At 38.6% G+C, this 15,302-nt stretch overlaps 1 protein-coding gene across 12 annotated transcripts in view; it reads right to left on the bottom strand.

The window, feature by feature from the left end:
• SMG1 (SMG1 nonsense mediated mRNA decay associated PI3K related kinase) overlaps positions 1–15,302 on the bottom strand; it is a 144,795-nt gene that overhangs the window by 37,968 nt on the left and 91,525 nt on the right. For all 12 annotated transcript variants that reach the window (XM_053672170.1, XM_053672169.1, XM_053672173.1 and 9 more), the window contains 8 exons: positions 11,604–11,746; positions 11,254–11,455; positions 7,382–7,491; positions 6,472–6,619; positions 5,939–6,098; positions 5,171–5,291; positions 1,587–1,835; positions 807–1,091 (listed from right to left, as the gene is read on the bottom strand). In XM_053672170.1, the coding sequence (XP_053528145.1) occupies positions 807–1,091; positions 1,587–1,835; positions 5,171–5,291; positions 5,939–6,098; positions 6,472–6,619; positions 7,382–7,491; positions 11,254–11,455; positions 11,604–11,746 (1,418 nt within the window). The remainder of the gene's footprint in view (positions 1–806; positions 1,092–1,586; positions 1,836–5,170; positions 5,292–5,938; positions 6,099–6,471; positions 6,620–7,381; positions 7,492–11,253; positions 11,456–11,603; positions 11,747–15,302) is intronic.

Raw genomic sequence — 15,302 nt, 5'->3', positions numbered from 1 at the left:
TAGGCAACCGCAGTCAACTCGCTGCACCGCCTCCCCACTGTCTCCTCTGCAGTCGCTCACCTTGTGTGTTGCTAGGTCGCTCACTAGGTCCAATCCTGGGTTTGGAACCCGTGTGTCTGGATTCGTGCATCTGGATTCCGCGCCCGGGTCTGACCGAGCCCTCCCTTGCAGCTCCTCACCAGACGCCGGTTTCGCCCCTTACCGGTCGGGCTGAAGAATTTGTTGTTAGCGGACTTCCGAAAAGTTCAGTTTTCCGTGTTCTGGTTGTGTTTTCTGATGCTAATATTTAGTTGTCCCTAAACTTGGTTGTGTGAGGAGGCACGGTACATCCACCTAAACCTCCATCTTGGCGGAAGAAATTTATTGAATTCTTGTATGTGTCCTGACCAGGGATTGAACGCTCAACCCTGACATATCAGGACAATGTTCTCATCAACTGGGCTACCTGGCTAGGGCCATTTCTAGAACTTCCATGCTCCACCAGTCAAGGAGACTGCAAACTGTTATATCTTTGTTGCTCCTTCTAGTGTGACGTGAAAGTTTAGATATCTGGGGCAGGACCCTACTGTATGTACAAATGTGTAAGTCCGTAACAGCTCAGTGAATTGGGAAGGTGGGAAGTATGGCCCTTGGGGCAGACACTAAAGAAACGTGTTTTAGTTACGGCACTTCCAGGCCATATAAATTTCCATACAGACACTTTTGTGGCCCATTACAGCCAGCATGACATTGTAAACTTCAAAACAGGGAACAAAATAACTTCTAAAATTAATTATTTTAAAGCTGGTAAGAGAAAGAAATCCTACCTGTAGATTCACTCTCAATGCGAGGATACTCTTCATCTGTTGTATTAACTGATGGCAGTTCTATTAAAGTAAGTATGTTTTTAGACAAAGTAGAAAGACCTGTGAAGTTCTGCTGTTGCTGAGCTCTGTAAACCTGTTTTAGCTGCCCTGAAATTTCTTTCCATTCTGCCTGGATCCATTTAGCCAGTGTCAGAATTGACTTGGCAACTGCATATTCAGCTTTGGCAGACTGGCAAAAAGAAATGGCACAGGAACTCAACATTTCCATTGCGTGTGTTGACTGGCCTACAGAAAACCGAAAACAACCCTTAGAAGCCTTCAAAGCAGATCATGGACATAATTTCAGGGTGAAATATACTTCTAAACACATGCAAATTCAGTGATAACCAATGATCTCTTAAAGCATGTCTTCAGGGGAGGCTGGGATGGGAGAAATAGACAAAAAACTGTACTTGAAAAATAACTAAATAAAATAAAAAATAAATAAATATGGAAGAATACTGAAAGATCAAAAAAAATGAATAGCTTATTTGCCATTAGTAACATAATAAATGCTGCATTTCTTAAAAAAAAAAAAGCATGTCTTAATAACCAGTAACAAAATTCTTTTAGAAGTATTAAATTACAGAGATAAGTCAATGCATAAAATTCTTATTCAGGACTCAAATGTTCTGCAACAGCTGAAAAAAATTCAAAATTTCTACTACTGCCTCACACCATAATGTTCATACACATGATTATCGTCATAGTTGTGTATTAACCATAATTCATTTTACTAACCTGCAGTATGTAGCAATTTGGTTTTTTCAATGTCAAGTTCAGGCCCCCATTTTTCATCCACTTGACCTTGAGTTGAGAGTTTTTTAAAATGCTGGACTAAATCCTGTGCAGTGGTGGTCTTTCCCAGCTGAACCTCACTACACTGTGCCAGAAGTCTTGTTGCAAGTGACACATTCCCCCGTTTTCTAGCAAATTTTGCTGCTGTTAGACCTAATTCCATGAGATGGCTTCTAATTGGAACTGTTTGCTCTGGAGAAAAGAAAAGATTTTATTAGTCTTGACTGGTCTTATCCCAGATTGCACAGAAACACAACCAAAAAATTCCTCCCCAATTCTTGCCTTCCCTACCACCTCCCTAAATAAAGGGTCATTTTTTCACCATCTTTAAATCCCTTGCAGTTAGCATATTGCTTGCCATACAATAAACAATAAATGTTTGTTGAAATAAACATATACGACAAAATATACAAAAGTAAAAACCATTCACTAAAAGAAATTCAACATTTAGTTTCTGAAATCTTTTAAGCAAAGAGCCTAGGCCAAAGGATAGGGAATGAGGGTGAGGCTAGACCACCCCCCTTTCCCGTACAAGTACCCCCTGCCATTCTACCACGCTATTCCCTCCTGGTTTACTCCTGCCTTTCTGAAGTATCCTTCTCCATTTCCTTCTCTTCCACTACCCATCCATTAATCCATTAAAACTGGTGTTCTTCAGGTCAGTCCTAAGGCTTTCTACTCTTCTCATTCTGCATAATTTCCCTGGACAATATTACCTGCTACTGTGGCTTCGATTGTCATACAAATGTTGGTGATTCTTGCATCTTTATCTCTAGCCCAGACCATACATGTGAGTTCTACCGCTTACCAATCACCTATACTCAGGATTTTTAAAGGCACCTTAACCTGTGTCAAGTGAAGTCCATTTTCCATCTTCAAACCTTTTACTTCCTTCTCCTATTATTCCTTTTTCAATCTGGCTACTTGAGCAAGTCCTAGCAGTCATCTTAGACTTTATTTTCAACCCTCATATCATGTGCTTTTTTCTGTCCCTAATGTCCCTAAGGTAACCTTGGTTACCTTTAGCAGGGACTTCGGCCTAACTGGTACCTTTCTTCCCAGTCTCCCCTTTTTCTAGCCCATTCTCTAACCTGCAACTGAAGCAATCTTACACAGATGGAAGTCTCAACACTTAACTTCCTTTTGATGGTTTCCCACTGCCCTTCTGACAAAGCCCAAACTCCTGAATGTGGCTTGTGAGGCATTGGTGCTTTACATTCCATTACAATCTCAGCCTCATTCAGCTTCATCTCTTCCCACTCTCCCTTAAGCAAACTGAGTCATCTAAGCATCTTTCATCATAACCACTATCCTTCACATATGATGTTTGTTTAAATTAAGTCAGTCTGCCTTCTTTCTCACCTCTACCTCCCTCAGGTCTCATCTTAAATGGTACTTCCTCTGAAGTCCTTTTCGAGTCCTAGGATTAAGCAGTTGCCCTTGTTGCATGTTCTTTTAGCAACTTGCATGTGCACTTCCGTGCATTACACCATATTGCTGTTTCTTATTTAATGTCACTTTTCCCTGCTAGATTCTAGAATCCCTTTGGTCCTAGGAATACAGAAAACAGGCTTGTCTTTTCATCACTGCATCCCAATTGAAGCACAGTGCCTGGCACAAAGCACACAATTGATAAACACTTGATGAATAAAAGAAAAGTGAGGAGGAGTGAAATTCTGTCTCTAAATATAACAAATGAATTACTTTTTCAATTTTAAAACATGTTCAAAAGGAGGATGGAAAAGGAGATGATATTTCTAGTCCTACTGCATGCTACATTCTGTGCAAAGGCTTTTATATACCTTGTCTCATCTCCTATGAATCCTTACAAGAATCACATCAGTGGAGCAATCTCCCTGACCAAAAAAGAAAGTGACTCAGAAGTTTAATGACTTGCCCTAAGGTGCCTCAATTTGCAAATGTTGGGCTAAAGACCCAAACCCAGACATATGACATTAAGGGTGTGAACCAGTTACCAAAAGACACCCTGCAATGCAAGACCATCTCCCAGTATTAGCTCAGTCAAAATTTAACATTCAAATTTACTCAGTAAGCCCAGCTACCACATTTTCAAATAAAATTCTACAGAATTCTGGCAAGTTTTCCACTTTAGAGCAGTAAAAGTAAATTGCTAGCATCCCTTTAATATGACATTTCTTGAAAATGACACAAATATTTTTACAAATGCTAATTTTCAAACTGTTCATTTGGTGTGGCTGACAAAGACATAAACAAGTCTTCTGACTTCATTAAAAAGATTGAAACAGACATTTGGAAGAGTGTAAGATATAGCCTTGAATGGTGTGGCTCTGTGGACCGAGCACCAGTCTGCAAATTGGGTCATTGACTCAATTTCGGACTAGAGCACATGCCCAGATTGTGGGCCAGATCCCCAGCAAAAAGGTGCACAAGAGGTGACCATCCATTGATGTTTCTCTCCCTCTCTTTCTCCTTCCTTTCCCCTCTCTAAAACTAAATAAATATTTTTAAAAAATAAAGAATATAAGATATACAATGGCCATTATGCAAATGAAAGGATGTTCAACATCATTAATCATCAGGAAGATGTACACAGAACAATGAGATAGTACTACATACAAACTCCAGTGACTAGAATTAAAGACTAACAATACCAACAATGTACATGCCAGAAAGAATGTTGTATACACAATCAGTTTATAAGACACTGCCAAACTATTTTGAAAGTTAAGCCATATGACCCAATGTCCCCAATCCTAGGCATTTAAATTTTAATTATTTATTTATTCATTCATTCACTCATTCATTCGTTTATATATTTTTAGAGATGGGGAAGGGAGAGAGAAAGAGAGGGCCAGAAACACAAACGCCAGAGAGAAACATCGATCAGCTGCCTCTCCATACACTCCAACCAGGGACTGGACCCACAACCCTGGCATGTACCCTGATGGGGAACTGAGCCAGTGACCTTTCACTTTGCAGGATGCACAACCAACTGAGCCTCACCAGTCACGGCTCCACTCCTAGGCATTTAAAAGAGAAATACAAGTACATGTCCACCAAAAAACTTACACATGTAATTCACGGCAGCAGCTTTATACACAAGAGCCCAAATTCAAAAACAATTCAAATATCCATCAAAGGGTCAAGAGATAAAATAAATTGTGGTGTATCCACACAATAAATAGTACTCAGCAATATAAAAGGAGACACTGGTACTTGTACCATGGGTAACCCTCAAAAATAAAATGCTAATCAAGAGAAGTTAGACACAAAAGAGCATACTTTATGATTACATTTATATAACATTTTAGTAAAGACAAGACTAATCTATAGTGGTAGACAGCCAATCAGTGAGTGGTTGCCTGGGATGGGCAGATGAAAGAGATAACTGAAAAGGCATAAGGAAACTTTTCAGGGTAGATAAATAGTCTATATTTTGATTTTATTAATGGTTACATAGGTGAGGATGTGTTAAAACTCACAGAACTATATACCTATCATATGTAAATTATATCTCAATAGATCTATTTTTTTAACTTAGTTACCTTTTATTTTCTCCAACAACTGACTCTGGTACATGGTGTATCTTAACGCCTGCATCCACGGCCTCACATCGTGCTGTTTACACGAACGCAAAGCTTCACTGAACAGTGGAATAAGGCAGTCCTGCCAGGGTAAAACCAAAACGCCTTAGTGGAAACAGGATCCCTTACATGTCTGTAGACTGAGTTCAGTTACATCTCTATAGGTTGACTATCAGCTCTATTCCAGGTTCATTTATATTAAACTCTCCACTTTCTTCACTGCATCTTCTAATCATAAGAGGAAAAGACACTCTAAGAGAAGACACTTTCACCCACCAAAAAAACCTGTTTTTCAGAATGTAAGTCCAACTTACCAATGTACTTATCAAAAAGTATGCACATCGTATTATAATTCTCTTTGGAAGAGCTTATCTTTGGTTAAACTTTACCCTATCTGGGAAGAGTAGGGGGTGTCTTCATCTTAGTCAAATATAAAATTTATATAATCTGCCCAATAGAAATATATTTATGTACACCAACCCCTTTTCCAAAAAGAAAAAAATTAAGCAATTAGCAACCTTGAGATTATGTACCTTAAGTTCTTCCATCTGCCCTACACATTTCTCAAATGAAAATCTGCCTGAAATGGCATTTTAGATTTCTGGATTTGCTAGCTTGTCCAACAAAGTTACAGATGCTATTTTTAAAACTTGAAAAACAGTCTTTGTTCTACACTAGTGCCTACCGATGTTCAGAAGACTATCCTGGTAAAAATATACCTATACACACCTCTGTAGAAAGTCTGTTAGAAACTGTGTTCTCCAAAGCGAAGGAGCAATACAGCTGTAAGGTACTCAGGACTGGCAGAGACTGGGAAACCGTCAAAGTAGAGAGTCTGAGTGGTCCGATGGCTATGCGGGAGGTTTGCTTCAAGTACTTTACCACATTTCTGAAACAAAATGTTTATTATTAATTCATAAATGAGATTTCTCAACTTGTAACCACTAAAGGGTATAAGCAGTTTGATAAGATACCTCCATATTGGCACCCAAACTGGAGGAAGAAGAGGAGCAGGCCTCCTCTTTAGTAAAACTGTATAAGCAAGTCAGAGCATTTGTTTTGGGAGATGTTAATATTTTATTTACTTTCAACCTCAGTATGTAAGCAAGTGGCATCCACGTATTACATGACTTCTTCAATTAAAATGAAGCTTCCATGATTAGCACTGTAGTGCTCTGGAAACTGCCTCACCCCTACCAGAGCACAAACATTTGTCATAAGGTATACACAGCGTACATTCACCTGCTTAGAATTCAACTTACTCGGTGACAGACTGCCACTTCTGATCTTGTTCTAGATGGTTTAAAGCAGTTGCCAAACAAACAGAGCTTCTCAATAACTGAACTTCAATGGATTTCTGAAGTTCCTTTGGATCTGGACTTAACATGTTAGGAAGCAGTTTTTTCATATCTACAAAAGTTAAATAGATTCCATTCAGTTAACATGCTTTTAATGTACAGGTGATAAGATATTTTGACAGTGCTGAAAATAATCACCAATGAATACCTCCTTTCATATTAGGTTCAACCAGCTAAACACAACAATTAAATTTCTGATACCTACATAAAAATTATACTCTATATAGTTATACTTCAGACCTCTCCCAAGTCAGTTAATTTCAAGGCTCAAAAATCAGTTAGTAACCTACTATTTATAGGGGCTAAATTAGACCTACTTTGGCAAATGTCTCTGAATCTAGCAAATCAATACTAGCACACAGATTATGGAATACTAACTTCAGTATAGCATACAAAATGTTTCAGTTGTGATAAAGAATTACTGAACCACATCAAGATGTCAACCACACGGGGGGAAGTGGCGGTGGGAAAATGGAGGCAACTGTATTTAAATATTAATTAAAAAATAATTTTTAAAAAGGTGTCAAGCACAAAAATATTCAGCTTAAATACTACTTATACCTTTTCAAGCAAATGGCTAGATAAATTTCAAAGTATTAGTGTAGCCCTTTTTTTTGTTGGCTTAATTTTAATTAAACCATTACCTGCCAAATTAAATATAAATAGAACACTCCTAAATTTGTTGATTTACATGGGACTCTGCCCCAAAATAAATGTACAGTAACTTTCCAGATTTCCTAGTAAAATATACTAAGCCAAACACTTTGAGCAACTTGTTCATGAAAGTATTTAATTTTAAAATGATCTCAAATACCTATTTTTTCTTTTGATCCTCCAGCAAGTAGATTGATATTTTCTCCTGGCAACAATTCTAATTGCTCAGTACATTCAACAAATTCTCCAGACTCAAAACTGCTTAGTGATCTGTAATTAAAATATTGATTAGTTTGTATTATACCCTATCCAGCCTGTGGAACCATGAAAAAAAAATTCTAGAAAAAGGCAGCACAATTACACAGCATTCTTTTAATAAAGTTCTTTCAACACAGCCCACCATTTCACTTTTACTCTGACGATGTGACCACCACCTTAATTAGCACTAAAATTGGAGTAGCAAACATGAAAGTCACAGCTTTAGACATCAGTTTAGCATTCTCACCCTTCAATGTCTCCTCTCTCTTTTTGCAGCCTATTTTCCTTGGGGCCCCTCCAACAAACTGAAAACAGACTTCTGCAGGATAATTTCTTCAACATCTAGTTCCCCCGCAGTTACCATCCAAACCCCTACAAAGCCCCTAAAAGCCTAAGATCCTGTAGGTCTATGTTGTCATCTCATTCTTATATTCTAATAGTCCTGCCTTCATTCACTGCTGACCCTCTTCCTCTCTACCTTTTCTACTATGTTTCATGGAAATCTGTTTCTTTTCTTTCAATAATTCTTTTCTATTTCCTCACCTTATGTGAAAATGGTAACACCTCTGAAACTCCTATAATCCTGGATCATCAGTGCCAAGATGAGGGGCCTCATCCTCCTAGCTCCTCACGGCTTTCAGATTCCTGACCCTGTTCCCATTCCCATTATAGCTATTCTCAGACAGAATAACAACTTTGGTAAAGTTTCTCCATCTCTCTTTTCCATTACTCTCTCATCTTTTCCTGTCCCCCCTCCCTGCATCATCTCCCTAACATCTCAGCCTGAATCCAGCAATGTAAGTGGACATTACTTGACTGTACCTGCTTCCACACGGATAAGCCCCATGCCTGGCTCAATGCAACCACCAGCCTCTTAGGTGAGCTGTACGGCTGATGAACTGTTACGGTTTATAGACTAAAACACTTACCTCTTCTGGCACTACAGGGTCAGTTTTCGCCAGTGGCAGGTTCCCTCTGTGCCCACTACACTCTACAATGCCCTCACGCTTCCAGCTAATAACTGACAGGACATGACAGGACATAAAAGGGCAAAAACACCAGGCTTTAGTTTCCTCTACCCTTACCCCAACCCATTATCCACTCCCAAGAGCATCTATATCTAACTTTAACTGCTTTCCTTGAGGCACAGAAAAGGTGGAATTTAGTTCATCCTTCAATCAGTGGTCTTAATATCCTGTTTCTTCAACTGCTTTCTAGTGGCTCCTCCCCCTTTGTCTGAAAAAACACCTGATCTCACCAATATGTGAACACACGATAACTCTTCCAGCCCCGATTCTTCCCCTTGACTTCAAGAAACCCAATTAACCTAACTAAAACTTTTAATTTTCAAATTTTTTCTAACACTCATCAGTATTTGACCTGGCTGCTCCTCTCTCCACAAAGCTCTCCTTGCCTGGTCTGGGGCTCCTGACGAGGCTGGCTAGTCCAGTCTGGCTCTCCTACATCTCCAACGCTCCCTTCTCAACGTCCTTGTGTTTTCTTCAATGGCTCCTCCTATTCCTTAACAGATGCTCAAAAGGATTCTGACCTTGACCCTCTTTCCTTTTCACTCACTCTTCTCCAGAGCCTTATCTGTGGTTGGTGGCTTACAAAGGCTTGAGGGTAAAGAATCAAGCATTTAATTATTGCCTTTATAGTAATGATCCCCAAATCTCTAGCTTAGACTTCCCTCCTTAGCTCCAAATCCAATTCTTAATTATGGGGTTGACCAAAAGGTTCGTTTGGTTTTTTTCCATAAGATGGCTCTAGCAGTGCTTAGTTGTCTTTAAGTTCATTCAAAACATTTTTTTTTAATTTAATCTTTATTGTACTTTTTCCCATTACCATTTAGTCCCCTTATACACCGCCCCCCCCCGCAACCACCACCACTACTGTCCATGAGTCCTTTTTCCTTTTTGCTCAATCCCTCTACCCCCTTGAGACAATTTTCTTAGATTCTACTGTGACAGCTGTCATACAGTAGAATGAGAAGAATTCACGCACCACTGTGCGTGAAAAAATAAACTTATCAAAACTTATGAGTTTTTGTGCAGCCATTTTAATATTGAAGGTGGAAGAAAATACAAAACATTTTCAGTATATTATGCTTTATTATTTCAAGAAAGGTAAAAACTCATCTGAAACACAAAAAAAGATTTGTGCAGTGTATGGAAAAGGTGCTGTGAATGACTGAAGGTGTCAAAAGTGGTTTGCAAAGTTTCCACAATGCTCCACGGTTGGGTAGACCCACTAAAGTTTGAAGGCGATCGAACTGAGACACTGAGGACAATCAATGTTATATTATGCGGGCAACAGCTGACATACTCAAAATATCCAAATCAATAAAGTTATTGGTGAAAATAAAAACATGTGTCTTTTATTTTACAGAAATAACCATACAGACTTTCTGCACAATCCAAATACATACTAAAGAGTCTCATCTGCATGTTTCACAAGCACCTTAAACATACTTCGACGTTCTGTGTGTTCCTACTTCAATTAATAGTATGTTTCCTCCTCCCTCTGCCTATGTCCCCCCAAGGCTTCTACCCTTGCCCTCCATAACTCTAGTCTCTTCACAACACAGCACTAAGACAACATGCTCCTCCTGTTCAAATTCTACCTAAGATTTTCTATCTTATTAGGGGTCACAGTCCTTTTCACACTTTTTATTACTTTTTTTACTGTTTTCATTAACCTTTCGTAAATGTATTTATAGCTCACATCTATTTCAATGTTTAATATCAGACATGTTTAGGGTCTTTATTTAGTAGTTTGATGGTTTTGTGACCAAGAATATACACCATAGAAACGTAACTCTTGTTTATATCAATTAGCGTATGATAAAATTCGCATTTTATCATATGCTAATTTCAGTATATGGTGTTTCACTTAAAAGTCAGTTTCTAAGAACCTATCAATGATGTTAAATGAGAACTCACTGTATCCAAATCTAATTCAGAAACACCATAAATGGGATCCTTTCTAAAGTACGACAAATTTACCATTCTGCTAGTTCCCCCACCATTCGCCAGCCATGTCACTTTATATGGTTTCAGTTACCCACAGTCAACAGTAATCCAAAAATGTTACATGAAAAATTCCAGAAATAAAAAATTCTTAAGTTTTAAATTGGACACTGTTCACAGCAGTATGATGAAATCTCACGCCATCCCACTCAGGATGAGAGTCGGCCCTTTGTCCAGATATTCATACTGCACACAACACCTGCCCATGTGCACTTAGTAGCCATCTCGGTTATCGGTAGGGTTATCAGACTGGTTATGAGTGACAGGGTCACACTACATTCACGTAACTTTCATTGTAGTGTATTATTATGACTGTTGTATTTTATTATTGTTGTCAATCTCTTACTATGCCTAATTCATCTTTACCGTGGGTGTGTATATGAAAAACACAGTATATACAAGGTTTGGTACTATCTGCAGTTTCAGGCACCCACTGGGACTCTTGGACATGTTCCCTGTGGATGGGGGGGGGGGGGGCTACTGTATGTTTACTTTTGCTTTAGAATAGGCTCTGATAATCATACCAAATAACTACTTCAACAATTATGAGTCTGTTTTCACACAGAATGAATACGCTTATCATATCTAAGGTTGGTTTCTCACTATAGTCATTTTTAGAATGCAGTATTATTAGAACTACAACCATCTTTCAATATGTTTTAGGCACAGAAGAAGCCTTTAAAGTTACTAAAAAATTTTTTAATGGAGTTAAGTATCACAACTTATAACTACAAAAAATCCTTACTTTATGTAGTTGAAATCAGCTTTCAGGTTGAGAGAAGTACTGCTGGTACTCTTCTTCAAGTCGTGGATAGCATTCTGCCATTCCTGTACAGCAGCCCAATCAGCAATTGAAATGTAGCACTCACATGCTTTATTTCCTAAATAATTTATAACCTCAGGGGAAGAGTCAGTTGGTTTGGACAACACAGTCTTTCGGGAGTCACCTGAGTGAAAGTATTTTATAAAATACAGAGAGAGATATGCAAAGCAGTTATAAATATTTCAAAGAGTGCAGAAATCTAAAAATATACAGTAAATTCATTAGTACAAACTATCTGACCACTACTTTTTATTTAAATGTTGAATGCTCACCATTCAGAGAATGTTTGGGACTGGCACTATTTCGCCCGGCATTGGCCAACATAAGAACAGATTTGTCGAAACCAGAGATGCAGCAATCAACGCCTGTCATGGCACACAGATGCTCCTGGTACTCCACAGAGGCCTTTTCAAACCTTCAACAGAAATTGAAAGTCTTATTTTAATTATTCATATATTCACTTCCATAAAAAACTTGAAAAAAATGAATCAATAAACTAAGCTAGATAATTATTTTGCATGGGGCTGGGCATACACAAAATGAGATCTCTTCCTCGTAACAAATGAAAATAAACAACATTGTTAAATGTTGAAAATAAAGACAGCCAAAAATAACTAATGGAAAATACTGGGGTAAGCATCTGATCTCAAATGTGTGCGAAGGTTAAATAAAAGAATAAACACAAGAATCCATAAAAAATAACATTTTTTAAATAACTTAATTATATTTATCTTAGAGGGAAAGGGAAGGAGAGAGGGAGAGAAATATCAATGTATGGTTGCCTCTCGAGTGTCCCCTGCTGAGAACTGGCCTGTAACCCAGGCATGTGCCCTGACTGGGAATTGAAATACAATCCTTTGGTTCGAGGGCCCGCACTCAATCCACTAAGCCAAGCCAGGGTGGAAAAAAAAAAAAAAAAGTAACATATTTAATGGCACAATAACTTGAAACTTTTGGGTATCAATAATACCATAAACATTTTTTAAAAACTACCATAAACATTTAAAATAAATTACAAATAAAAAGTAAATAGCATTAACAGTTTGGTGTATATTAAAATTTAACAGATCAATAAAGAAAAGCAACAAAAGGCCATAAAGATTTATCTCTGTGAAAAACATAAATGGTCAACATAAGACACCCACAAAGTTCTACTATTAATCATTAATTAGGCAAAATAAAATAAAACAAATCTGATACTTCACTGATGATGGTTGGTAGGGTTGTTTCTGGGTGACCTTCAGTATTCACAAAGGGAAACAGAAGGGGTTACTCTATCTATCCTTAGGGATTTAAATTGGCACCATCTTATCTATAGGGCAACTTAGCAACCGTATGTATCATAAGCCTTATGATCTGAAGGCTTTCTTCTAGTATATCAGCTTGTAGAATGAATCCAAAGAAAATAATCACAACTATGAGCAAAAAGCTAAGTGCCGTGTTGCATTAAGATTACTTAAAAAAAATTAGAAACAACTTTATTGCCCAACAAATAAGGATGTTAAGTTTGGGTACAATCACAAAAAAAAATACAAATGTGCCACTAAAAAAATCACACTGTAGAATATTTAAGATGGCAACGTATTTTTTTACATATTGCTCAGTGGGCCCTGGACATCTGGCTCAGTTGGTTGGAACGTCATCCCATACACCAAGAACACTGTGGGTTCCATCCCCACTCAGAACGTGTCTAAGAGGCAACTGATTACTGTTTCCCTCTCACATCAATGTTTCTCTCCCACTTCCTCTCTCTCTATAATCAATTAAAACATATCCTAAGGTTATAGTCAAAAAAGGAAAAGAAAAAAGTGTGTATGTGTGTACCTGTATCTCAGTGGAAAAAGAAAATCATGTGGCTAATACAAACTTATATGAGAAGACAATAGAACCAGAAAGGCATATATACCAAAACTACAGTTACAGCTAGGAGATGGAATTATGAGCAGTTCTCTTATTTTTTCCTACATTTTACAGATAAAACTTACATCAATGTGCAGAGACTATTATGGTACACGCTCATTTACGAGGAATCAAATGAGTCTGAATGTTGAGTTGATGGGCCTAATGAGCAATTACTCTAGCCAAAGAGGGTAATTTGTACCAGACTCTGATTTGAAAGGTTATCAATTAAGGATCAAGTTTAAAAGTATTTTTAAATCAAATAATTGGCAGTTCTTCTGTTAAGGAAGACTTCCTACTAATTCATGAATAAGAAAGATACCCAAGCTGAGGGATTTCCGCCAAGATGGAGGCGTAGGTGGAAACCCTGTGTCTTCTCACACAACCAAGTTTAAAAACAACAAAGTTTTAGCAATAAAAACACAGCCAAACCACAGAAAATTGAACTATACAGAAGTCTATCAACAACTAACAGTTCAGCCACATCATTAAGAGGGGTGGAGGCGGCAGCTGAGTGGGGGTCGGGCAGAAAAGATCCCCCAACCCAGGCGTGCAGGCAGCTGTGGGCGGATCCCAGGTGTGGGGTGGCCAGGGTTGGACCCAGAGAGGGCGTAAGGCGGCAGGCTGACCGTGGTCACACATTCGCATGCAGATAAACCAGCAAAGGAACGAGCAGTGAGCCCGACCACATAGGCCCCAGCAGCAAGAAGCAGCAGAGGGGACCACTATTGCTCCTCTCTGACCCCGCCCCCACACACAGTGTCACAAACCAGCAACCTGGGTGGCCCTGCCCTGGTGAACACCTAAGGTTCTGCTCCTCATACATAACAGGACTGAACAGACAAAAACATTATGGCTCAAGCAAAAGAACAGCTCAAAGTCCCAGAACCAATACTTCTAAGCGAACAAGAGATAGCCAACCTATCAGATGCACAGTTCTAAACACTGGTGATGAGGATCCTCACAGAACTGGTTGATTTTAGTCACAAATTAGAGGAACATATAAAGGCTAAACTAATTGAAATGAATGGAAATGCACAGGAAACCCATAGTGATGAAAAGGAAACTGGGACTCAAATCAAGGGAGTGGACCAGAAGGAAGAAAAAAATGACCAAGCAGAAAAATATGAAGAAACAAGAATTCAAAAAAATGAGGACTTAGGAACCTCTAGGACATCTTTAAATGCTCCAACATCCAAATTATAGGGGTACCAGAAGGGGAAGAGAAAGAGCAACAAGTGGAAAACTTATTTGAACAAATAATAAAGAAAATTTCCCCAATCTGGCAAAGGAAATATAGACTGCCAGGAAATCCAAGAAGCACAGAGAGTCCCAAAGAAATTGGACCCAAGAAGAAACACACCAAGGCACATCAGAATTACATCACCCAACATTAAAATGAAGGAGAGAATCCTAGAAGCAGCAAGAGATAAGGGGACAGTCCCCTACAAAGGAGTTCCCATCAGACTGTCAGCTGATTTCTCAAAAGAGACCTTACAGGCAAGAAGGGGCTGGAAAGAGGTATTCTAAGTTATGAAATCCAAAGACCTACAACCAAGATTGCTCCATCCAGCAAAGCTTTCATTTAGAATGGAAGGATAGATAAAAGTACTTCTCAGACAAGATCAAATTCAAGGAGTTCATCATCACCAAGCCCTTATTCTATGAAATGTTAAAGGGACTTATCTAAGAAAAAGAAGATAAAAAAGATGAACAGTGAAAGGACAGCAAACTCACAGTTATTAACAACCACACCTAAAACAAAAGCAGACTAAGAGGACAGCTAGATCAGGAGTGAACCATAGAAACGAAGATCACATGGAGGGTTAGCAACAGAGGAGTGGAAGGAGGAGAAGGGGGGAGAAGGTACAGAAAATAAGTAGCATAGATGGTAGGTAGAAAATAGGGGTGAGGGCAAGAACAGTAGGGGAAATATAGAATATGAAGAACTTGAGACACGTGGTCATAAACTAAAGGGGGGAATGGTGGGGGACAGGGTGTGCAGGGTGGAGGGGAATGAAGGGGGGAATAGAACAACTGTAATGGCATAATCAATAAAATTAAAATTAAAA

This window comes from Artibeus jamaicensis, unplaced genomic scaffold, assembly GCF_021234435.1.
Source record: "Artibeus jamaicensis isolate MK-2021 breed Jamaican fruit bat unplaced genomic scaffold, CSHL_Jam_final contig_729, whole genome shotgun sequence".
Taxonomy (NCBI): domain Eukaryota; kingdom Metazoa; phylum Chordata; class Mammalia; order Chiroptera; family Phyllostomidae; genus Artibeus; species Artibeus jamaicensis.
The sequence above is the reverse complement of the archived record's forward strand: the minus strand, read 5'-3'. Positions and strand labels throughout refer to the sequence as shown.